At 39.8% G+C, this 25611-nt stretch overlaps 2 protein-coding genes across 2 annotated transcripts; one reads left to right on the top strand and one right to left on the bottom strand.

Moving 5' to 3' along the window:
* The first annotated feature begins 1438 nt into the window (after positions 1 to 1438).
* On the top strand, positions 1439 to 13225 carry zgc:162872 (BAR_ACAPs and ArfGap_ACAP domain-containing protein). Its single transcript, XM_053507160.1, has 22 exons — positions 1439 to 1877; positions 3609 to 3666; positions 3767 to 3886; positions 4016 to 4069; positions 4907 to 4965; positions 5196 to 5379; positions 6047 to 6091; positions 6220 to 6315; positions 6442 to 6516; positions 6719 to 6810; positions 8108 to 8159; positions 8471 to 8571; positions 8831 to 8942; positions 9071 to 9249; positions 9876 to 9945; positions 10033 to 10121; positions 10236 to 10312; positions 10489 to 10637; positions 10719 to 10828; positions 10920 to 11030; positions 12458 to 12519; positions 12827 to 13225. Exons 1-22 carry the CDS (start codon positions 1825 to 1827, stop codon positions 12970 to 12972), a joined length of 2094 nt encoding a protein of 697 aa, XP_053363135.1. The 5' UTR covers positions 1439 to 1824; the 3' UTR covers positions 12973 to 13225.
* Positions 13226 to 14612: 1387 nt separating this feature from the next.
* LOC128532988 (coagulation factor X) lies at positions 14613 to 21144 on the bottom strand. The gene is made up of 9 exons (XM_053507161.1): positions 21053 to 21144; positions 20808 to 20887; positions 20572 to 20729; positions 20427 to 20451; positions 19453 to 19566; positions 16884 to 17021; positions 16566 to 16801; positions 16376 to 16490; positions 14613 to 15374 (listed from the first exon to the last, which is right to left on the bottom strand). Exons 2-9 carry the CDS (start codon positions 20875 to 20877, stop codon positions 14788 to 14790), a joined length of 1443 nt encoding a protein of 480 aa, XP_053363136.1. The 5' UTR covers positions 20878 to 20887; positions 21053 to 21144; the 3' UTR covers positions 14613 to 14787.
* Positions 21145 to 25611: the final 4467 nt, after the last annotated feature.

Here is a 25611-nt window from a genome sequence, read left to right as displayed (position 1 = left end):
TGTGCTGGGTGTTTGTTTTTGGTATGGGGGAAGTGGGCCAACACCTATAACACTAGGGGGTGGGGTGGGGTGAGGGGATAATTAAATCACTTTACAAATTAGATGGAAAGTAAGGACATTTACTCATTAATTTGCCACATAGAATTTTTTTAAAATAAAACTAAAAGGACATGACTTTAAACTTCTGCCTTAAGTTTTATTACTAGATATCACTTCAAAAGATAAACATTTCTTTTGGCTTCATAAACATCAGTAATTAAGACGTAATTCATTGGGTGAGGGTTTACGGATGGGAGTGTTCAAAATGATTGTCTTGGAATCTCACCTCACCAGTCCAATGTTGTTGTATCTCAATGTACACACCTGACACACTATAGGCCACATATAAGAACCACCACGAAGATCTCACTAGGCGAAGGATTTACGCAGCATGCCCTTCCTGACACAACCCTCCCATTTTAACCTTTTCATTCAAACAACCTTTGTATGTACGCTAGTAATAATAATGTCGCACTGTGAGATCAGTGCAATGCAGGTAGGTAACCTTTTTACAAGAATAAAAAAAAAAAACAATTAGGCAACATTAAATTTTGCAACATTATGCAAGGAAAAATAATTGCATTCGAATGAGTGAATGTGTATCAATTTGGAGTTTTTCCTTTGAGTTGTTGCTCATTTTTTAAATTTGATGAGATTACAAAAAAACATAAAGGTGCACCAGAAGTAGGAACTTAAAATGTTAAAAAAAAAATAATAATAATTGAAAACTTAATACTTTTTAAGTATCTTTTAATTACATTTTTGAATACAAGGAAAGGGGGTGTACTATTATTAAATTTACATTTATAAATTAAAAACGGGCAATTATAAAGGTTTTTATATTTGTTATGCAATCTTTACTATTCTTCTTCTTAGTAGAGTAAGTAAAAAATGTCTTTGAAAGAATAACAAAAATCAGGAAACAATAAAAACAAGATCAATTTTTTTCAGGATAATCACATGTCCAAATCAAATTGCGCAATGGTTTCAGGTTACAGAAAATGCTGCTAGTGTTGATGTACTGTACTTTATAAATCTCGAAGAAATAAAAGATTTGACAGGAGAATATTTCTATAATAATTTAAATAAGTCTTCTCTCATCTTGTTAGTTAGAATACATTTATATGGTAAAATCTGGACTTTTTCCCCAAGGGATATTTTTAATAAAACCATCCCTGTAATGTTCTCGTTGTTCCAGATAAAGTATGTGTGGAATAAAATTTTACTTAAAAATGAGAGACCAGCGGAGAGTAACATCTGGCTGTGAAAGTGAGAAAGTTTGATGGGGACTTTTCCTTTGGGTTGTGGTGGATGAATGGGGGTTGACACGGGACTTTTACTTTGACAGGCGGTGAAAAGGTCACCTGCTGCTTCACACACTGCTTCGTGCGTATGTGTTTGTGTTTAACAGGAGAACAGCTGCCGTCTATCCAGGCAACACAAGAACATCTCTTTTTAAATCAGCGTTATGTTTTAGATGTTTACGGTTTGATCTGTAAAGTCGCTGTGAATGCGTTATAAGCGGTTATAGGCGGTTATAAGCTCCGCTGATCCGTTATGTGCGCACAGATCATCTCCGTTATCTCCCCTCAATCGGCGCGTGCACACCGGATCTGAATCGTCTTTGCGCGCACGCGTGTTTTAAGTGCCGTTTATTTTGCGAACAGCGTTTTGATCAGCACGTTTCATAAAGCCGAGGGTTAATGATGAAGTGTTGTTAAGTGGCGGCTCGGGAAGGAAACGCAGGGACAGAAACAGGACGCGCTGAGAGCTCGAAAACCCGGCATGGACTACTTCCTGGATTTCGAGGAGTGCATCCGGGACTCTCCGGTGTTCAGGTACCAACCGCACTGCGCCCGCATGCGCACAAAGTGCACACACTGTGGCGACTTGGGCGGGAAAAAAACCCCTTAAAAGCAGCACAAACAAACACATTTTACACAATAAATTATTTATTTCTCTAAGCTTTAGATGTTACTGAACTGAAGTATGAAACGTTTTCGTTTTAGTATTTTAACATAAGGTAACTTTTATATATAAAAAGATATTTATTTATTGCAACTAACAGTTAATTAATTGGTGGAAGAAAAAAAGGTTTTAATTATTGGGAAATCCAAATTATTAATCTCATTTTTGTTGTCAGCATTGTAAAAATTTTTTGCCTCAGTCTGTGGTAAAAGTCCCTCACAAGCTCAGGTCATGTACGGCAAAATAATCACTAATTCAATTGTTTGTCTTAACTAATAAGTTTTAATTATACTTTTGAATTATATATATATATATATGAACTACAGATTGATTCAGTTATAAATTGCGATTTTTTTGTGTGGTGATTAACGTACCGCCACACTGACTCCAAAATAGATTGTTACATTTATAATAAAGATGAACTGGTCAAACAGCCAGTGACCAGAATTGGCTGTTTTTCAGTTTGATTGGCCGTGACCGCTGATCGGCCGATTAGCCTCAGATATATAAACGATTCTGTACTGAGCGCAGAAGTTTCCAAACAGAGCAACAGAAACGCATTTTTATGGCATTACATTATCAAAAATCACGCACATTAAAAAACCTCCAATCTGCCCTTTTTCTGATCGAATTAGTCTTAAATTAACTCCTTACACCTGCTTACACCTGTCTCAAACCAATGCGAGTGGTAATTTGTCTAAAATCGCATGCGTATGAAACCCTGCGTGCCCACGTTCGGAGCCGCCTGCGCTCACAGACACTCGACCCTCCCAACTTCTCTGAGTTTTGAGACTTTGGAGGCATTTGAGGCGGTAAACGTCGCTCTTACTTTGTAATCCTACAGGTGGCGCACTCTAACTCTATTTACACATTGTCATCCTGGGTAGTAGGTTTGAATTTGCTAAGTTTGTTTAGAAATAATGATTATGGTGGAGGACAGAGATACGTGTTGCTCAGTTTGATGTTAAACTCTTGTAATTAAAGTTAGTTTGTATTATTTTAATGCTGCGCTTGAATTTTAAGTGATGAACTAATGTTATTATTAAACTCATTAAACTTTTATTAAGGTTTAAAATTGTAGCAAAATCAGGGAAACATGTAATATTAAATTGGTATTTTTATAAAATTGTGATACTTATCGAATCGCAATTTTAATAGACTTGACACAGAAGTATCATGATAATATTGTATCGGGTTGTGACTGGTTACGATCTAAACTATAAAAATCTAGCTATCAAACTGAAGTACTGTAATTGAATACCAAATTGACCATAGTGTATTTATGTCTGGGTGTGTAAATGTGTGTGCTTGTGCCCTGTAAAAAGGTTGACACCCCATTCAGTGTGTACGGCACCTTATGCCTTGAGTTCCCCCTGCGACCCCTAAGCAGTATAGACAATGGATGGAATGAAGCTGGAGAGTTTCTAATACAGAAACTGACTAATACAGCCAGTTGCTCTACCCTTAGCTATCTAACAGCTTGATCAAAACCTGACATTCACTATCTGAAGAAATCACACGTAGCTAGAAATCTATATATTGTAGTAGTTTACCAAAAAATGCCATGATGTCATATCCTCTTTCTTACATCACTTCCCCAGGCTGTCTTTGGAGCGCTGTGAGAATGACCTAGAGGAGCTGGAGAGTCGAATGGAGAAGGTAAGGATTACCTACAATAACACACACAAGCACAAAACATGTTTTTGTAAATGTGTATGACGATATGTCTGTGTTCCCGTCATCGTTTGTCTCTCTGTAGGTGATGAAGTTGTGTAATAAGATGGTGGATGATGGTCAGGTGTTTTGTTCCACTAATCAGCTCTTCCTGTCTGCGCTGGCTGAGCTCACATCACATCATAAAAACAACACTGTTATAGAGGTGAGTGTGTGTGTGTGTGCGCTAGTGTGGGAGTGTCCAGATTCCAGGCTCACAATTGTAACATATAAACTAAACAAACACAAAACAGTTTTAATATTTATGTGTGTGTGTGTGTGTGTGTGTTTGTAGACTTGTTTGCAGCAGTTTAACCAGGCTCTGCAAGAGATGATCCACTTCCACAAAGTGAGTCCCAGGTTTTGTGACAATTCTAGTAGATGTAGTAATCAGTATTTAGTGAGTCAGTCAGTAATACAGTCAGTTAATATTTTAATTAATCTGTACATATTTTAGTAAGTCATTCACTACAGCAGCATGAGGTCAGAAGTCAGTGATTAGCTGAAAGATTCAGTCAGCATCAGAGTAAGTCAGTCAGTAGATTATTTAGTTAGTCAGTAACCTAGTGCATCAGTCAGCAGCTCCTTTATCCTATTACTATCTCAGTGAGTCAGCGGGCCAGTAAGTCAGTTAGTAGCTTCATGCATCAGTCAGTAGCTCAGTATGTCAGTCAGTAGCTCAGTGAGTAAATAAGTATTTCAATGAGTCAGTCAGTAGCTCGGTGATTGAGTAAGCATCTGTGACCCAGTCAGCAGCTCAAAGAGTCAGTCAACATCAGAGTAAGTCAGTCAGTAGTTTATTTAGTTAGTCAGTAACCCAGTGCATCAGTCAGCAGCTTCTTATCCAATCAGTATCTTAGTGAGTCAGTCAGTAGCTCAGTAAATCAGTGATTAGCCAAGTTAGTCATAAGCTCATTTATTCAGTCAGTATCTGTGACTCAGTCCTAATCTCAGTGAGTCAGTCAGTAGTGCAGTGAGGCAGTCAGTAGTACAGTATGTCAGTCAGTATATCTGTGAATGAGTAAGTATCTTCTTCGGTCAGTAGGCTGGTAAGTCAGTCAGTTGCTCAGTGAGTCAATCAATAGCCAATGTATTTAATCAGCATTCCGAGTCTGAGGCAGTAGCCCAATGTTCAAGTGAGTCAGTAATTGTGCATGTCAGTAAATAATCTTGTGTTGGTGTTTAGATACTGCTTGACCAGACTCGGAGAGCGATCACACAGCAACTCACACATCTGCTGACGCAGTATGTTGATTGCAAACACACAATAATAAAGCATTTTTTCTTTTTCTCCCGCTTTCTCTCTCTCTCTTTCTCTCACGCACACACATACACACATATATTTAGTGACAGATTTTTTTTATACTAGCTTATGTTCACATACAGACTCACATTTTAATGCATTATGTGTGTCTGTATGATTTGTATCCTGTGTTTGTGTGTCTGTGTGTGTGTGTGTGCGCACATGCACGCAGGTACCTCCCCCCGATGCGAGGTGCTCGCTGTGAGTGTGTACGGATCAGGGATGAGCTGAACTCTGCGCTGGTGAAGAGCTCTCAGGTTCCACAGCACAAAGCGGCAGAGGCAGAGCGACACACACACCTGCTGCTCGCGACACGCAAGTGCTACACACACTGCAGCCTGGACTACTGTCTACAGGTAGCACAATCTCACACACATACACACACATACACACACACATCTGTCCATTTTAAACACCTGTGTGGACACATCATAAATTACGCACTGGTCCACAGTTTACAGATAGTCCCCGACTTACGATAAGTACGGTTAGCACGTTCGTAAGTCAGATTTGTTCTTAAGTCAGACGAAGTCAGTCTTATACGCATTTGACACTAATATACAATGTAAAGCATACCAATCAACTTTACTAAATCTGTCCCTTTACCCCACACTGCCATCATATGGACAAAAACTGTAATCGCGCCTAAGGTAATGAATTTCACAGTAAAATGTAACAGCGTTGTGTCTGCACCTTTAAATCGCGAGGGGGAATCCCAGACGGTCTCAGAGCTGTTTTCCACTGTATTGCACTGTGAACTCTGATTTGTTTGAGGATTCTCACCATCAGCACAGAACAGCCATGTTCTATCATCGTGTCCCCGGACTCATTTGTTAAATCCGATCCGTTCCTATCTGCGGAAATTCGTAACTCAAATGTTTGTAAGTTGGGTACTACTTGTACTATGTACTGCAGTGTACTAATGCGCAGGGACCACTGTGTCTCTGATCCCTAATGATGTTTGTTCAATCATAAGCCATGTCGCTAAGACACCCTTTTTTTTTTTCTTTAAATTTATTTCAGCTGAATAATTTCCTGACTCAGCAGAAGCTGGACGTGCTGAACTCAGTAAGTATTAAACACACCGAGCTCAGACACAGAGATCTCCGAAATCACACACTTGAAGCAGCTTCACACATTAGGTGATGTAAGTGATGTATTGATAATAGATTTTGATTATTTCTGTTTGTTTGCAGGTTTTCTCCTTTTTTCACGCACAGAACACGTTTTTTCATCAGGGCTTTGACCTGCTAAAAGATCTGGATCCGACCGTGAAGACTATGGCAGTTGAGGTAGAAACACACACACACACAGACAGACATGCGGAAGAAGACAGACACATGGAAGAAAGATACTATGACAGATAGAGATACAGAGTGTGTGTGTGTGTGTGTGTGTGTGTGTGTGTGTGTCCACAGCTATCTCGACTCTCAGCTGAATGTGTGAACAGAAAGAAGAACCTGGAGCATCAGCACCTGCTCGTCCAGCAGAGAGTCAGTGACCCTTATGACACATTATAACCTTACGACCTTGTTATAACTTTATTGTACTTTAGTGTTTATTACTCACTGTCTGGTCTGTTATAACCACATACGTGTGTAATATAATGCACTATAACTTATTATAAAATTACAAATTACATTGTACTTCTATGTAATAATAGCTGTGTGTGTGTGTGTGTGTGTGTGTGTGTAGGACGCCTGTGGGGAGCCCGTGCTGTTCAGCGGAGGAGCTATCGAAGGATATCTGTTTAAACGCTCACGGCGGAAAAATAAAACATGGAAGAGGTTAGAGAGAGAGAAGTAAAGACAGAGGGACGGAAAGAGGAAAGAAAGACAGGCGGACAGACAAAGTGAGGGAGAGAGGGGGAGACGTAGAATCAATTATGGATGCAGAGAGAGAGAGAGACAGAGTGTCAGAGTGAGAGAACAGAAAATGGAAAAAAAGATCTTAAGATAAAGAGAGCGAGAGATAGTATGGCAGATAGAGAAAAAATGAGAGAGAGAAAGAGGGGGGAGAGAGACAGGAAACTGACAGACAAACTGAGCGAGAGTTTAAAAAAGAGAGAGTAAGCCAGATAGCGAGAGAGATAGACTGGAAGGAAAAAACATTTTTGACTAACAGATAAAGAGATGGATGGACGGACGCCAGAGAGAAAGAGTCAGACATATGTATCCAACGAGACAGAGGTAAAGACAGAGAAACTGAGAGCGAAAGAGTGAGAGAGAGAGCGAGACAGACAGCGAGAGAGAGAAAGAGAAGGACTCACAAAATCCATGCTGGATGCACAGACAGCAAATAAAAAAAGAGAGAGAAACAAAGAGGCAGACTGTCAGAGAGCGAGAGGATAGAAAATGAAAGAGAACTAAAGCGAGACAGACAGACAGATAGCGAGAGAGAGAGAGAGAGAGAGATAGCGTGACTGATAGAGAAAGAATGAGAGATAGAGAGAGACAAACAGAGGTCAGAAAGTGAGGGAGAACAAAAGAGTAATACAGACGTACTGATTCTTTGACAGCACAATCAGAGAGACAGACAGATGAAGAGAGAAATGTTAATGACAGAAAAAGAACGAGAGAGACAGGCAGACTGTCAGAAAGACAGTGTGAGAGAGAGAGAGAGACAGGCAGCCTGTCAGAAAGACAGTGTGAGAGAGAGAGAGAGACAGGCAGCCTGTCAGAAAGACAGTGAGAGAGAGAGAGACAGACAAACTGTCAAAGAGATAGAGTCAGAGAGAGAGAAAGACGGACGGATGTACAGACAGATACTAATGACAGGCAGAGAGAATAAGAAAGAGAGTGAGACAGTGTAAGAAAGTGAGAGGACAGAAAGAGATAAAGAGAAGGGAGAGAAAGAGACAGATTCGGTGACAGACGCAAAGACAGGAAGAGACAAAGAGAGAGATTGTAATGACAGACGGATAGCTAGAGAGAAAAAAGGTTGAGCGATAGGAAGAGTTTAGCATGGACGCAATGGCAGAAACACAGAAAGACAGGCAGGGAGAGAGAGAGAGAGAGAGAGAACTGTGTACACTGACTCCGTGTGTGTGTGTGTGTGTGTGTGTGTGTGTGTGTGTTTCATCAGGTGTTGGTTTTCAGTGAATCATGATCAGCTGATTTACACCAAATCACACAAGGTACACAAAGTTTGCGTGTTTGTGTGTTTCCTAGATATGTGTGTGTTAATGTGCGTTGTGTGTGTGTGTGTTAATGTGCGTTGTGTGTGTGTGTGTTAATGTGCGTTGTGTGTGTGTGTTAATGTGCGTTGTGTGTGTGTGTTGGACGTCTTTGTGTGTGTGTTTTATCTGTTAGTGTGTGTTCTGTGTTAGATGTGTGTGTGCTATATCGTGTCAGTATGTTATTAGATTTTCTATGTGGAGTGATTTTATTCAAATTGAACCTCAAGTGGTGTGTGTGTGTGTGTGTGTGTGTGTGTGTGTGTGTGCAGGAGCAACCGCTTGTTCTGTTTGATGATCTCCGCTTGTGTGCTGTAAAATCTCTGGACTCAATCGATCGCCGTTTCTGTTTCGAGCTGCTGTCTGTGCAGAAGTAACTGTCTTTTATACAACCATACACACACACACACACACACACACACACACACAGACACACACACACACAGACACACACACACACACACACACACACACACAGACACACACAGACACACACACACAGACACACACACACACATATGTATATATATATAGATAGATAGATATTATTAATACAGAATATGTCTTACACACAAAGTTATGCAAGTACAAATGTAACGTGTGTGTGTGTGTGTGTGTGTGTGTGTGTTTAGGAGCTGTGTTTTACAGTCGGACTCGGAGGAGTTAAAGATGGCGTGGATGAACGCGGTGCAGAGCCGCATTGACATGGCGTACAGAGAGAGAGTGCAATCCGAATACATAAAGGTAATGAACACACACACACACACACACACACACACACACACACACAAAGAACGTTGATGTTTGTATTTTATAGTGTATTACATGTTATGATCTGTTATGTGTGTGTGTGTGTGTGTGTGTGTTTGCAGGTGAAGGACGGTTCTCTTCCCGCTCCCGCTCCTGTCCCCGCCCCTCTACCCGGTCCTCTTAGCACGGTTCTCCGTAGCCATGGTAACCAGCGCTGCTGTGACTGCGGGGAGGCGGAGCCTCGCTGGGCGAGCGTCAACCTCGGCATCACAGTCTGTATCGAGTGTTCAGGCATCCACAGGTAACATCTGATCAACTGTGTGTGTGTGTGTGTGTGTGTGTGCTGTGTATGTGTGTGCGTGCTGTGTGTGCTATGTGTGTGTGTGTGTATATGTGTGTGTATATGTGTGTGTATGTGCGTGTGTGTATGTGCGTGTGTGTATGTGCGTGTGTGTATGTGCGTGTGTGTATGTGCGTGTGTGTATGTGTGTGTGTGTGTGTGTAAGCAGGTGCCTGTGTGTGTCTGTGTGTGTGTCTGTGTGTGTGTGTATGTGCGTGTGTATATGTGCGTGTGTGTAAGCAGGTGCGTGTGTGTGTCTGTGTGTGTGTCTGTGTGTGTGTTTGTGTGTGTGTCTGTGTGTGTGTGTGTGTGTGTGTGTGTATGTGTGTGTGTATGTGTATGTGAGACACTTGTAATATCTGATCAACACACCTTGTGTGTATGTGCACGTACATGTGTGGGTAAGTGTGTGCATGTTTGTGTTTGTGTGTGTGTGTGTGTGTGTGTGTGTGTGTCCAAATGATCCACAGGTAATCTTGCAACAAGAACTTACCTGGTGTGTGTGAGAGTTTTACAAGTAATGTCTAAACAACACACTCACCCGGTGTGTGTGTGTGTGTGTGTGTGTGTGTGTGTGTGTATTACAGGAGTCTTGGTGTACATCTGTCTAAGGTTCGATCTCTCACTCTGGATTCATGGGACCCTGAACAGCTAAAGGTAAACACACACACACACACACACACACACACACACACATTAACCATAAACACCATAACTGTTGTTACTTTGTATTTTCTCCTGCAGCTCTTGTGTGTTCTGGGTAATGATGTCATCAACGGTATTTATGAACGTCACCTGTCTGAGGTGGAGAAACCCAAGTCTGATAGCTCTCGGTAAGAACACACACACACACACACACACACGGGTTAAACATATCTCTCTCTCTCTATATATATATATATATATATATATGTGTGTGTGTGTGTGTGTGTGTGTGTGTGTCTCAGGCAGCAGAAGGAGGTGTATATCAGAATGAAGTACGTAGAGAAAAAGTTTGTTCAGCGGTGTGACCCTCCTGTCTCCGGTGACTCAGTCTCTCTCTCTCTCTCTCACACACACACACACACACACATACTTTGTTGACTTGAAGATTCACTCGTTCATAAAAAAATCAGCAATAAATATTACTTCTGTGATTCAGTTACACTAATAGAATGTGTTTGTGTGTGTGTGTGTGTGTGTATGGTCGGACTTACACAGAGACAGTCCAGCAGTGGGCGGGACGGAGGCTGTATGATGCTGCCTTGGGCGGTGACATCATCTCCATGGCTCTGGCGCTGGCTCAGGGTGGGGACGTGAACTGGACTAACCACGAGGGACGGACGCCTCTGATTGGTGCAGCAATTGGAGTAAGCTCCGCCTCCTTATGTGCAAACCCTGACTAATTAGAAAAATGTGTAGGACATAACAGTGTATGTGCGTTTGTGTAGGGCTCCTTAGTGGCGTGCGAATTCCTTCTGCAGAACGGCGCCAACGCCAATCACCGAGACCAACATGGACAAGCAGCGATACACACAGCGACAACATGGGGACACACAGGGTAACAGAAACAAACACACACTTATATGCGCTGCATCGTTGCCAAGTTGCTAGCAGGGAATGATGATCTCTGCTGTGGTTGGTTCGTTCAGGCAGGTGTGTCTGCTGCTGAAAAGAGGAGCCAATCAGTACGCAGCAGATGAAAAGGGAAAGGACCCCCTCAGTATCGCCATAGAAACGGCTCACGCTGACATTGTTACTCTGTAAGTAAACGAGGTGTGTGTGTATGTGTGTGAAATATCATTCTGTCCTTTGCTGCTCTTTTTTTCCCTTGCAGTGAAACATGTTTAGGTTTTCATTGTCTGCCCCCTAGTGGACATGTTCATGTTAGCAGGACACCCATGTGGCGTTCGCAGGTAAGGTATGCAGAAGTAATAAACCAGGCGGAAGTCGTCCAGAAAAAAAAAGAAAAACTGTGTTTGTTTATTACACTTCTAACTTTCATATTTGTGTGTATGTGAGATTATTACCTTCCTCAGCAGGTGGCGCTACCTTTCATAAACATGGTATTTTGGTATACATTAAACGGGCTTCTAAATTAAAGAATTAACCTGGGAAAAAACTTTGCACAACGAATATTGTTACTGTTTTTAAAAAAAAAATCCATGAAGTATCTGTTAATACTTTTAGAATGAATGTTTAATTTAAAATTACAATTAATTAAAAATGAGTGTATAGGGCAGAGGTACTCAAATATAACTTTGAAAGGTTCACTTACCAAATTTTCATTCAAGCTTTGATCACTTTCAGTCAGCAAAAAAAAAAAAAAAAAGTCAATTTGCACTGTTCGCGAACGATGACCCAGAGCACGTGACCGGTACATACATCTGGCTGCCGTGAGTGAGTGAGCGAGTAGTGGTGAGGGAGGGAGGGGGTGAGTAGTGGTAACGTTGCTATAACGATGTTGTTAAACTGTAGCTGCTGTGATTGGACATAGATGAAGCAGCCAAACCGAGTAGAAGCCTCAGTCACACTCAGTTGCACACTTCTTTGAAAACTCATTTGGATTATGATTAAATTTGCATGTTTGTTTTGGCGTATGAAATAAATGTAAAATTAATTGTAGATATAAAAAAAAAAACATTCTAGCACTGTTTCAGACTTTTATAAACGTCTGTTATGACATCACTGCCCATGGGAACTTTGCCCCACGCACACACCCCTCAACCCGCCCTGTTGTCTGACTCAATTACATCTCTGTGTGATCTGGAGATTCCCAGGCAACTTCCCGCTTAAGGGAAAATAAGAGTCTGTAGCGCCACCTGTCCAGCCCACTTGTAGACAAAGTTTACAAATATGGTCGGGGAAGAATAGTGCCAAGAACACGTGATACTGACAAATCTCATGTGATTCACAAGTGTTATTTGTATGTGTGATACCCAGAGTATTCGTACACGTAGCCACGTTTACAATTTCCAAAATACACAGCGTTTGTTTGAGAGCTCTGAAATTTTTGAGCTTTGTCTATCCAGAGCAAGTTGTGCATATTTGCAAATCGTGTTTTGTATTTGCGGAGCATGGTGCGCCGATTTGGAGATCCCGGGTGCATTGGATAAACACGTTCTGTTTGTTTTAAACGTTTTGTCTTCATATGTGTCACTCTGACATGAAGCCATTGTGTGTGTTGCAGGTTGAGGATGGCCCGTATGAATGAAGAAATGAGAGAGTCTGAAGGATTTTTTGGATCAGTGGGTAAGCAACATAATGCTTCACACACACACACACACACACACACATATATCGCACCCATCAAGGCTAATGATGAGGTTATTTATAGCAGTAGTTCAAATTCGTTTTTTTATCTGTTCATTTTGATTTATTTGTATTTGATTGCATTTATTTGGATTTATTTTGTTATGCAACTTTATTTAAGGTTATACAAATATATCTGACTTTATTTAGCCACATTTTCCCATACATTTAGCTTTCTTCAGCTCTACGTTATATTTATGATACTTCTTAAAAACTCAATAATTTCTCTGCCTCCAATTTCATGCAGGAGACGACGAGACATTTCAGGACATCGTTCGTGATTTCAGTAACATGGCGTCCCATGATCCAGAGCAGCTGTCACGCAGACGCTTCAGCACTCAGAACGAATCACAGGATGAGCAGAAGGATGGAATCGCGCTGGAGAAGACCTGAGGGGAGGAGATGTGGAGCGTTCTGCCCTGACTGGATGGAATCAGCTGTAGTTTCTATTTAAGGTATAGGGCTGAAGGTTCAGGACTTAAGAGTTCAGAGTAGAATGTTGGGGTTCAGGAGGTCAAATATGTTCATGTTTTTTTCTAGTGACTGAAGGGGACCAAGTGATTATTGTAAAGATAAATCATATACATTTCTTTTAAATTATATTTCTTGACCAAAGTAAATAATTATATATATATATATATATATATATATATATATAGTAATAAATACAGTATAATAAATAAGGGTTTCACTGCAAAATGTGACAAATCCCATTTTTAGACTTTATGATCTTCAGCAATCTTTGTTGAAGCAAAACATTTTTTAATTTGCTGTGAATGACTCACTACAAAACACAATTATGTGTCTGTGATACTGAACTGCATTTGTACTTTGACATAAACAATGTAGAAAGTGGATTGAAAGCGGTTTGCAAAATATCAAAAGATTCACACTAATATAAGCAGAACAATTTTGCCCTAATATTCTGCCTTTTGTTGTTTTTAACCCCATTGTGACTTAAGGAAACAATACACAAAATGTTAGTTTCAAAATGTTAGTTTGAAATTTTTTACTATCTGCTGCATCTTTTGCTAAAAACAACAAGAATGGATTTATCTCATTTTGCACTGAAACTCTTTATCTCTCTCTCTCTCTCTCTTACACACACACACACACACACACACACACACACACAAGAACTGGGCAGATGTTCCGAATAATGTGGATGGTGGGTGTATAATTTTGTCTACTTTTCTGTGCTGTTGTTTGGGCGTTAGCTCTCAGTCATATTACCTAACCATCCCTAATACTGCGTTTTAAACACTTTTTGAAACCTGCCGTCAGTAACGGGAGACTTAGTGAAGCGGTGAGATCTGTTTTTACAGAAGGAGGCTTGTTTATAAAAGGTAACATTGATGCTGTCCTACAGTCTCAATTTAGACATTTATTTTTTAATATGGCACATTATTTCATATACGTATGAATTTGTATTCTCTAATACAGAAATAAGTTTAATGCTAGTTTTTAAGTCTATATTGCTGAGTTATAATTCTGACGTTTGACCGTGTGTTATATGTGTGTGGTGACATTTTTTGTGCCTTTTGTCTCTGCAGTGGAAATGTGGATAAAACCATATGTATTTACCAAAAAAAAAAAAAGTTATAATTTATGCGTACATTGTATGTCCTTACAGCTAACAGACTGATCAAATTGCATCCGGTTTGATAGATTTATCTAAACACACCGAGCCTTTTTATTAGACATGATTAACACAACACTTCTGTATTCAGCTTACTCAAATAAATAAAGACTGTGTTAACTTTAAAGACTGTAGTGCTCAACAGTACACACAGGGGACTAAAATACAAAGGTATTTATATATCTGTATACTGTATATATAAATATAATGACCAACACACTGATGTTTATAGACTAATACAATAAAATGTATTGAGTTCCATTAAGTGCTGGATGTGATTTTTGTGTTTTTGTGCTTATATGTGTATGGAATTTCTTAAGACAACAACCACAGATAGTATCCTTGTTTTAAAAGCTAATAAGTGCAAGAAAAAAAGCTGTTACAGCATGTCCCAAAGTCTTTTATTTCTTTTATGCCACAGTAGTTTATCAATAATTGCATCTTTTAATTTTTTTAGAGCCTAGAATACAGTCATTAACAAGTGTGATTAAAAACATCTGGTGGTAAAATATTACAAGAATTAGTTTTTATGACACTGTGGATTGATTGCTACTTAAAAATTGTAATATCTAACTGGTGTTGGATTGATTTGTATTTTCGCTGATTATTTCTTCCTGTTTCTTCATCTCGTCTTGTATCCAGTTCAAGTAGTTGCTAAGTCTCGTGTATACACCGTATTTTCCCTCAGCAGCACATTGCTCACCCCAGCTCACCACACCAGTCAGGAACCATGTTCCTCTGTAGTTCACTGCGAACGGCCCACCGCTGTCACCGCTACATGCATCTTTCTCTGTATCCAGATATCCACTGCAGAACATATTATCAGTAATAACTTGATCAGTGGTGTCCATACACTCCTGCTGGTCCACTACAGGAAGTGACACTTTCAACAGAAAGCGCGAAGAACGGTCGAGGTAGCGAGTTGCTCCCCAGCCAGTAACTAGGCCTTGCTCTCCTGGTCGTTCTAGCCGTTTAGCCAGAAGAGTGTTCGGCAAGCACACAGGGGAGATGACTGAACTGAACACAACTGGCTTAGCCAGGTACAGCAAAGCAATGTCACTGTCAAATGTGTACTCATGGAAATGAGGATGAACGACAACTTTCTTCACCTTGATGCTTTGCTCACCCTCATCAGGACGAAATTTATCAAAGTCGCCTGCACACACAGAGCAGATGATATAACAAGTTTGTTTCTTACATTTACCATCTACTCACACCAAACCACTTATGCACATACAGATAGCCCAAATCAAAGAACTTAATCCCATATCCAAAATAATCTAATCAAGTCCAAAGACCCTAAACTCAAAGAAATCCAAATAACAAAGCCCTAAACCCCAGCCAACACAAATCCATAGGCTAAATCAGCTGCGGAATACACTGATGGAGTGAACTACCTCTAGATGTCCAAACAAGTCACTGGCAATCTTTAAACAATGTCAAACACCCCATTTTGTTCCATTAAGAATTTAAGTTAACAAACCTAAATAAAAAACCCTCCCCAAAGCGTGATGGTACTCCTTCTATTAGTCAGCAACCTATGGAATTAGTATCAAGATATTGCTAGGGACCAAACCTAGTAAACCCAAGCCCAAACACACTAAATGCATAAAAACCTAACTGAAAAGACCCAGAACACAGAAAGCTAAATCAGGGAGCCAAACCCTCAGGCAACCCTAACTCAAAGAAATAAAAACAGGACAAACATCACTCATTGAGACAGACTTAAAAGACTCCAAATCATAGAAAACATAAACCCAATTAACTCAAATATAGAGAGCCCAAACACAAGGAAATAAAACCCAGAGAGCCCAAACTCAAATAAAATCCACAGGGCCCAAACCCAGAGGAACTAACGGAAGCCTAAGAAAATCAAGCCCAGAAGGCCTAAATCCAAAGAAATCAAACGTTAAGAGCCCAAACCCAAGAAAACCAAAACTCAGTGAAAAAATCAAACACTCAGAGACCAAACCCAAATAAAATCAGAAATGAGAGAGTCAGAGAGTCCAAATGCAAGGGAATAAACCCAAAAGGAAAACAAACCCAATGTAAATTAAACCTGAACTCAAATGAGCCCACATCATTCAAAACCTATATCAAAAGAAATCAAACACAGAGACCCAAAATGATGTGCTGTATGGGATGCTTGATGCTCACCAAGGGTCACATGGTCAGGTACTTCCTGTAGACAGTGAGCTGCTGTAACGACCCAATGTTTATTGATTAGTGTTCCTCCACAGAAACCATTACCATCCTTCCTGCGTAGCAGAGCCTAGAGAGTATACACAGTAAGTAGCACTGCTATTCTTTTACTCATATTCATGATCACATGACAATTTCTACCCACCTGCCAAGGACTTCCACCTTGTTGCTGTAGCTGGCCACCTACAATTCGTTTATCTGACTCATCAGAAGTAGATATATTGTAGAGTGGGTAAGTGGCGTTCTCTGTAGGGTGGGTGTGATTTGATGTAAATTGGCTGATGTTTGTGGGATTTTCTGCTATATGGGTGAGGTTTAGATCATCCAATAAGGAGCGTAGTAGAAAGCCTTTAGACCATTGTTTTCCACACGGGAATTGCGCTATGAATGTTTATAAGGAATGTTACAGGGCATGTTACAGGTATTGTTATTATTATTATTATTGTGTACTTTTTTTTATTACCTGCCACTTTGCAGGTTTTTCCATCCTCCTCCAGTTCATATCCATCAGCACAGCTGCAGGTGACACCTGAACCAACCATTTGTGAGTCTCTGCAGTAATGAAGGCATTTGCCATTCTTGTACTCACACTCAAACACTTCTGATGACCCAACCGGAAACACACACACACACACACACACACACACACGCATATAATTTACTGAATTCACAGCTCTTCATTCACAAAAAAATAGGGAGAACATACAAATGCCACATACATTTACACATATTGGAAGTGGAAGTTTTAAGTAGTATTAGAAGTTTTAAACCTCCAATCCAAGAGGTGTGAGGCAACAGTGCTAACCACTACTTCCCTGCTCGGTCAAGCGAGAATATTTATCCACCCTCTGGAAGAAGTCTGCATCCTATAAAGAGCATTGGGGCCACAGCCAAGTGAGTAAAATCTTGAGTGTTCCTCAGTGATAATTTGGCCACCAAGTCCAACTAGTGGGCCTATTGGACTGAAATTTCAACCAGTCCAATTGGCCCCATGCCCAACTCGACAACCTTCTCCAGGTTACCAGCCAACGACTCCAATAAACCCACCCCAAACGTTAACCCTCTTCTCTCCTGTCTCACCCAGGATGGAAACTTTGGATAGCAAAAAGATACCAACAGCCTAAAATACTGCTGGAGCCAGTTGTTTGAGATTGGGGGGAAGCATAAAGAATGGCCTGCTCTACTATTGCATGGTGAGGATTGTTGTCCTCCTGGTGATCCCAAGGAGATTCAAGATTCAAAGAACTTTATTAATCCCAGAAGGAAATTGCTTTGTCTTGGTTATACAGTGGCTTTGATTAATTTACTGGGAAGAAAGGAAACAAGTTGGATGTATTCATACACCTAGCACACTTACACCCCCTGGGGCACCATTTTGTGGGAATACTGTGGAGAAGATTTAGGTCCAATTTAGGTCTGCCACAAGCCAAGATTGAGCCTAGTACTGCCCATTGTCTGTAAGCACATGGAATGGGCCCAAGCTGACCAGCAGAAAGGGTAATTCCAGTCAGATCTCTCAGCTCTACCATATTAATCTGCTTAAAATATATAGAACCAGTGCCTGCAGTCTCAGTGTTTGTCACTTTTACTTTAGAGCTATGTGAATATGACAAGGTCTATCGTGATTAAGATCTTACCCCAACCCAGTGGCAGGAGCTGATCGACAGATTCCATAATGTATTCATCAGACCCAGGCTCACTCACCTAGCCTGTCACGTCAAAACTCTTTCCATGGTGGTCATTCATCAGTACCACAAGTCTGCTGTCTGGCTATTGAGGTGGAAGTGGGGGCACTGGCAGTACAAGGTGCTTCCATTTGGCCTCCAGGCTGTCATATTGTAATAGTTGACAGTTGATGTCTTGGGTCTGCTGATTCGATAACGCATAAGTATTTTGGGCACAAATGGAAGGCCTCACTAGTTCCCTGATCCTGAGCAACCCAGCCCTTTCTGGTACTGATGCCTCCAAGACTTGCCTGTGAACTGTGTTGTCATAGAAATTTAAAGCTGAAAGTATTCTGTGGTGGAATGGGAACTCCTCGCCATCAAATAAGCCCTCAAGTAGCTAAAGTACAGTATGCACTAAAATATACAGTACTGAAATGAAAAGACAAACAATCTTGATTGTCATCTGTGAGTTTATTTCTCCTGAAAGAAACTAACATACAGTACATGCCAAGCTTAATCCGCCTCGCTGTAGACAGTATTCTTATCGTTCACGCAGATTCTTAAGCCGGATTTCCGGAAACAAAGGTTGCTGCAGACTCCTGCGAAAGGCGACAATTTGCTCGTGTAATGGTGGCACAGTTCTTGGCAGATCTTTACAGTTGAACACATTCTCTTTAAACATTCAACAAAAGTAGGCATCAGGTGGTGTGAGATCAGGGAATGTGAAGGGTATTGGTGAGAACTGTTCACCACCTTTTTTAAGATCGCTCCCCATTTACGCCTATTTCTGTATGAGCTAAAATAATACTCAACTATGATTACTTTTTCCTTCTTTAAGAGACCCATTTTCAACACCAAATTCACAACACAATTTCCTTTTCACTACTGGAAACACAAGTGTGTCTGGAGCTATGCCCCATTAACAAATGCATATGCTTGTCTGAGAAGCAAGAGTTTCAGTACTGTATATTTTGGCGCATACCGTACTGCTTGGCCAGCTGCCACTTAACATTTGACTGACCATGCTCCTCTACAAAAGATGGTAAAGGCCAAGGAGACTAACACTTGTATCATGTGCTGGTTCCTCTCTCTATAAGAATACTTCTTTTAGGAGCAGCAAATGACCAAGACACAATACAGGAAAGATTACAGGGTTTCCATAAGGTATGCAGTCTATATCATTCCACCTGTTTAGAGCTGGGGAGGTGGTACTGTGGTGGTACAGCAAACTGTTGCACTTTTTACACAGGATTTGTGTCTATAAGATCTGAATGCACATGGTATTGTGACAAAAATTATAAAGGTGGACAGGTTAGTGCTGTTTAGAGAGAGTATACAATATAAGCTAGTAAGAGTGTAACAAACCTTTCTCACAGTTTGTTCCGGTGTAATTTGGTGGACACACGCACTCATAACGTCCATCACTTTCAGTGCAAACCCCTCCATTAAAACATATGTTTTCACTGCAGCGACTGTGACCTGAATAAAACACCCACACCCCAACCCCAGCCCCACACACACAGAATCATTGTCATTATAAAAAAAATCACAAGACCAGAAAACATACAATGCCTAACATACATCATTGCCTAATAGTTTTGACTCATACCAGGGTGAGTCAAAACTATTTGAATTGGGCGGACGTGCATTGTCATGCAAGATCACAACGCACTTGGATAGAGGTCCTCCGCATTTAATCAGAAGATTAGGGTTCTGCTCTTTAATAAGCATCTCACTGTAATGAGCACTGTTGATTGTTGAACCTTTTTCCTGATATTGTTTCAATACTATTCCTTAAGAATCCCAGAAAACTGTCAGCATCAATTTTCCAGTTGATGGTTGACTTTCGAACTATGTCTTTGTCAGTGATTGAGGATGTTTCCATTCTATATTCCATAAAACCTTTTACTCTGAGGCTCGTAGTGATGAACCCATGTCTCATCACCAGTAATGATTCTTTTAAATAAACTTTCACCTTCTTTAGAGTATCAGTCCGGCGCCAGGTACACTATCAGACCACAAAAAAAAAAAAAAAAAGATCACTGCAAACTGCTCTACTTTTGTGCAAATCACAAGTGGGGCATCCATTTTTGCTCGCACCACAGTCACAGTTAAGTACCACATTCACACCTTCACAGCAGTAAATGGGAAGACAGTAGCTTTGAGCAGAATTCGCTAAGACGTTGAGGCCAACTATATATTTAATATAACTGGAGTGTGGATGATTTTGACTCAACCTCGTATAACGTTGTTGTAGTTATTGTTCAGTATTACAATTTAAGTTATTAAGTAACCATAGCAACTCTCATGCTTATTATTACATTTTTAAACACACTTACGTTGGTATCGGTTCCAAAACTCTGACTGTTAAAAAAAAAAAGAGAAAGAAAATTTGAATGACAAAATAATAAGGGCTATTCTTTGAGGACACATGTACATACATTCACAGACACACACACACACACACACACACAGTCACCTTACTGTTTTCTCTCTGCTCTGAAAGATTTCCGCGGCTTCCTCCTTAGAGCAAATCTCCTCATAGCACTCGCGCTCCAAATCCCCAGGTTTCATTTCCTCCAGGAAGTAATTGGCCCGGCGATGCCTCAGGAGTCTTACAGCATCTCTGTGATTAATAAACACTAAGACACAACAGAACACTTCCTGAATGCTAGTGCTAACATCAATGCTAACATAGGAGACTGATCTTATTAACTTACCTGCTGATTGAAGGCTGTTTATATAGGTACTGAATAAAAATATCACTACACAAAACGTAGATTCAGACATTTGGACTCTTCTGCAAAAGACAGACATTGTTATTTTTATTCTGCTTTTTATCGGAGTTATAGTTAGAAGCCTTAAATTTTGTAGGGAAAAATATCTATTTATTCACACTAATTCTGTCGCATTTCTTACCTAGGAAATTTATCTCTACTTCTTGAAATAAACGAAATATACTTACTGTGTCAAATTCCATGTGAGAAAATTTTATTTATGCCTTTTCCCCTCAGTTGAGCATAACACGCATCAGCAGTTCAGTGACTTTAAAACCGTATATTTGCACTGTGATTGTAGCATGACCTTTAGACAGGAGAATATTTACATTTTTACACACAGTTTGTAGAAATTTAACCAGTGATTAAGCTCTATGATTGTTTATATGAGACTAACATTGGGAAATTAAATGGATAAAATGTATATACCACCAACATTATACAGTAAATAATAATAATAAAAAAAGATCTATCCATGCTACAGATTTCATGCCATTTTGGAAATGACTATTTGTGATTGAAATAATCTCTCAACTTGAACAGGAACACAGAACTGTGCACATGGACCAAGAGCATAAATGAAGCACAAACACACAAGGACAAGAAATGTAAAAACTATTCTCACTACAAAACCAGCAGGGTAAACAGAAAGCAGGTAAGAGCAATGATGAGAACACTTGGGGAGAGAATCAGGAGCAAGTGAGAGGCGAGCAACGGCTAATGGAGAAGCCAGAGGGGAAAAGGGGTAACAACAGTAAGGCCAGGGATGTCCTTATCTGGAAAGGGAGGTGAAGTAATGTCTGTAACCAGGATAGGCGGTGGACTAAAATCACTACAGAGGCAGGAAGTTGGGTTGACATTCTCAATAGGACAGAGAAATGGAGTAAAGTCAGAGACGGGGCAAAGAGATGAAGCAGCATCCTCATGGGGGCAGGGTGGGGGGACCAAGAACTCCTTAGGGTATGGGACAGGCTGGACACCAAGGGCCTCTTGTCCTCTCAATGCCATTGGAGAGGCTGTCTCACTGGACTTCTGGTGTGAGCTGGACATGGGACAACGCCATGTCAACCTTCAACTAGAGTTGGACATGGGAGGATGCATACTGTACTTGGCCTCTACCAAGACCATCACCTCTATTGTTCCCTTCTAATAACAACTCATGGTGTGGCCAAAATGTAGGCTGTATTACCATTAGGTAATAGGCATCAGTGAGTCAAATTAATCAGTGGTAATGGTAGCAGTAATGTTAAAAGCATAAACACTCACCATCATGGTATTGGGGTTTAAAGGATGCAGGCGAGGCATTGTTGCAGAAGTAAAGATTTTAATAACATAAATTAAACTCAAAGAAAAAGAAACAACAAACCAATCTCAGAACAGGAAATCAACAGTATTGATCCATATGTGAGACCAACATGAACACAACCCTAGGTCTATTAATACACCTAAGGCTAAACTAGCATTTTAAGCATTATTATCCTAACACATGAAGTGAGCTCCACAGTGCTGGAAGCTGTATTGCATGCCAAGAACCAAGCCTTACTAGGGGAAACAATTACAGCTGGCATATATAATGAGTATGCTTCAATCAGAATAATTTGATCACATGGGTAAATAATTTAGTTATCATGATTTTTCAGTAGGCTAGATCACATTTGTTTTACAGATTTTTTTTAATTATATAATATTAAAAGTATTTGAATAACCCACTTGTTTATCATCCCAACTTTGAAGGAAACCTACATTTGGATGTTTATCTATTTGACCATTGTTCTTGGTAAAATTACTTGCGCTCTGTCAGATTTGATGAACTGCCATGTTCAAGCCTTGCCACACTGGATGAGTATTTCAGAGATTGCGAAAGCCACTCCTGAATAGCTTTGGCAGTATGCTTAGGGTTCCTGTCCTGTAGAAAAATGAACAGACTGGAAGATTCTTTTTTAAGTTTCTTTCCATCCATCTTGTCATCGGCCCTGAGGAGTTCTTCAGTGCATGATGATGAAAAGTAACACCATGAAATAATGTTACTACCACAATTTTTCACTGTTCTCAGAAAAGAAGTGTTTGGTTTGCAGAAAAAATCTAGCATTTTATTTTAAGGAATAATATAATATAGAACTTGCTTGTTTTTTTTTTTTTTTTTTTTAAATAAAGCCCTAGTTATAGTTGTTTTGTGAATAGCTATTCCCATCTAAGCCTCTCTCATCTCAACCTCTTTTCAGAACCTCATAGCAACTCTTGGTTGCTTCCCTGATTAATGCCTTCATTACTTGGTCACTGAATTATGTAGCACAGCCTTCCCTAGGCAGAGTGCAGTTTGCCGTAGCTTTTTTTTAATGGATATAATGGTGCTCTGTAGGGTGTTTGAAATATTTGGTATAATCAATAAATGCATCACATAAAAAGTGGAAAACCTCAGAGCTTATTGGAATGAACATGTGAGTAAAGAATGCAGAGTCAGATAAAAATGGTGTCACCAGACCAGATGCTGCAATGCAGTGTTCAAAATGCATATCTTAGGTGTGGTAGTCATGCAGTTGCATGCCTTTAATTGTGAGGGGTCCATATGCATTTGGCCATGCAATATATAATGCCCTTAAAAGAACAGTGGTTTGCACAATGAGTTCCTCAGCACTGTAAACATTTCACTGCATTGCTTGATCTGTCTTTGTGTTATTAGATTCAGGTTCTTTTACTCTGCAAAATCACCTCGGCCTCCCACCAACAGCCTTTATTGTATACTGTTATTATTTACCCCACAGACCAACCTGTCCCACAGCATGTCTTCTGAAACATCTCCAAAAGTCACAGTACTCTAAGCTGCCTCAGCTTGGCAACTGCTACAGATACTTTTTGAAACTGCCTCTATGATATTAGAACTGTCTGTAAATTTGCCCATTTGTCAGAGATGGATGGCTCTGGTGTTTGTGTGTATCACATACAGCAGCATATTACGTTTTAGTTCAGAAATGCAATTCCCTGAACCTGTTTTCACAAGCTAGTTGAAACTAAACCTCACCTGCAGGTCACCTTCACCCATAGCTTTGTAAACTTAATATATTAAATAGAAAAACTGGGCCAACTGGTGAAAATGTTTATGTCATTTCAGTGTCTGCAATTAGGAATGTGTATTAAAGTCTGGTTTTGGCTTAAATTAAATGCTAAAAGGAGACTCAGACATTAACACATGTTTTTGTGTGCTTATTTATATGATGGACTAGTTACCACTCTGGACTGCTCGCTGTCCAGTTAAATCTCCCGCGGCTGTCAGCTAGCATTCAGGTGACATAGCAACACCCAATAACACAGAGCACTCACTCTCACTAGCGCACATGCAAAGACACGCACATATAAGTTCACTCTTTTATTCAGTAACTGTACATACTGCTATCATGCACAGACATTAACTAGACATTTAGTCCGTATGCTTGCACCGTGTAAAATCAGCAATAAGACAGACAACGTTGTGTGAGGCAATACACAAATCAGTTAAATTCATATGACCATAAAGATGAAAATATCGGGAACTTTATCTTTAACAGCACCTTTTCTGTCATGTAAATGCCTAACAAGCAATGAAACATTAATACATTTAAGGGTGTTGTAGTTATTATTGTTTTCAGCAATTTGTCATGTGTTGATTATTAAGATATATCCTTTTTATTTAAAATGGTGGGTAATTTTTTTTCATCAATGTTGTAAATTGTATTATGGTTAATGGGTATATGTGTTACAACGACATGTTTAGGTAGTCATGTTCTACTGTGGTGAGAAGGGAATGCTTAAGAACGTGAGGCAGGGTATTAGGCGATATAACTATATCTATATATGCTATTTTTATTTTAGCATTTAAAAAGGTTAGTTTAAACTAAGGTTAAACCTAATTGAAAATTTGTTTATTTTTGTAAACCAGGTTTCCATTCTGACCAAAAAACATACCTTTAGTGCATATGAACAAAATTATGAAAAAAATTAATCAAACAATAAAAAGTAGACTTATAAAATAGTCACTGAAAGACTAACGATCAACATCTGTTCATTTTAAGTCACATTTACATAGTACATATTGACATGAAACTTTATTTCCTATAAGTGCTCCCTTAATCTGCCAGTGACCGGACACTTTTAATCATTCAAATGGGCTAGGCTTGCTATCCAACTGTTTTAGTTTAGCATAGAATCAAGTGGAAAAACGTATTTATCGGTAAGAGAGGAGAGCAGCTGCCTCCCAAAACCCACATTTAAAACCACACAAGGCTTCTAACACAAGGCTAAATCCCAAATCCCTCTTTAACCACTGATCAAGGGCACTACCCCATGTGTGGAACAAGGGATTGTCATATATCTTCATAGCTCACTAGCTTTCCATTTAACTCTAATTAGAAGTTAGAAACCCAGAAAATTATCTGATATTCTAAAGTAAATCTCGTAAGTTTCTTAGGACTGTGCACCACCTCCATGGGTAATTGGCCTTACCTTTTACCAACATAGCACTGGTGAGAATTTAAAACTACTTCACTCCAATTAATTACAGTAACTGTTGGTCGCTAACTGTCCGTCACTAGTTAGTGCAGAAAGTGTTGGTATATAAAATAGTTTGTTTAAAATAAATGATGTTTGTTGAAGTGATGATGATGAATCGTTGTATTGTTAAAGCAATATCACATTAGAAGTCGTGCTGTTGTGCTAAATATCAGTGCTGATATTTCATTAAAATATCATGACCTGGAGTGTGATGTTGCTTTTG

Source organism: Clarias gariepinus, chromosome 11 (assembly GCF_024256425.1).
Source record: "Clarias gariepinus isolate MV-2021 ecotype Netherlands chromosome 11, CGAR_prim_01v2, whole genome shotgun sequence".
Lineage (NCBI taxonomy): Eukaryota > Metazoa > Chordata > Actinopteri > Siluriformes > Clariidae > Clarias > Clarias gariepinus.
The sequence above is the reverse complement of the archived record's forward strand: the minus strand, read 5'-3'. Positions and strand labels throughout refer to the sequence as shown.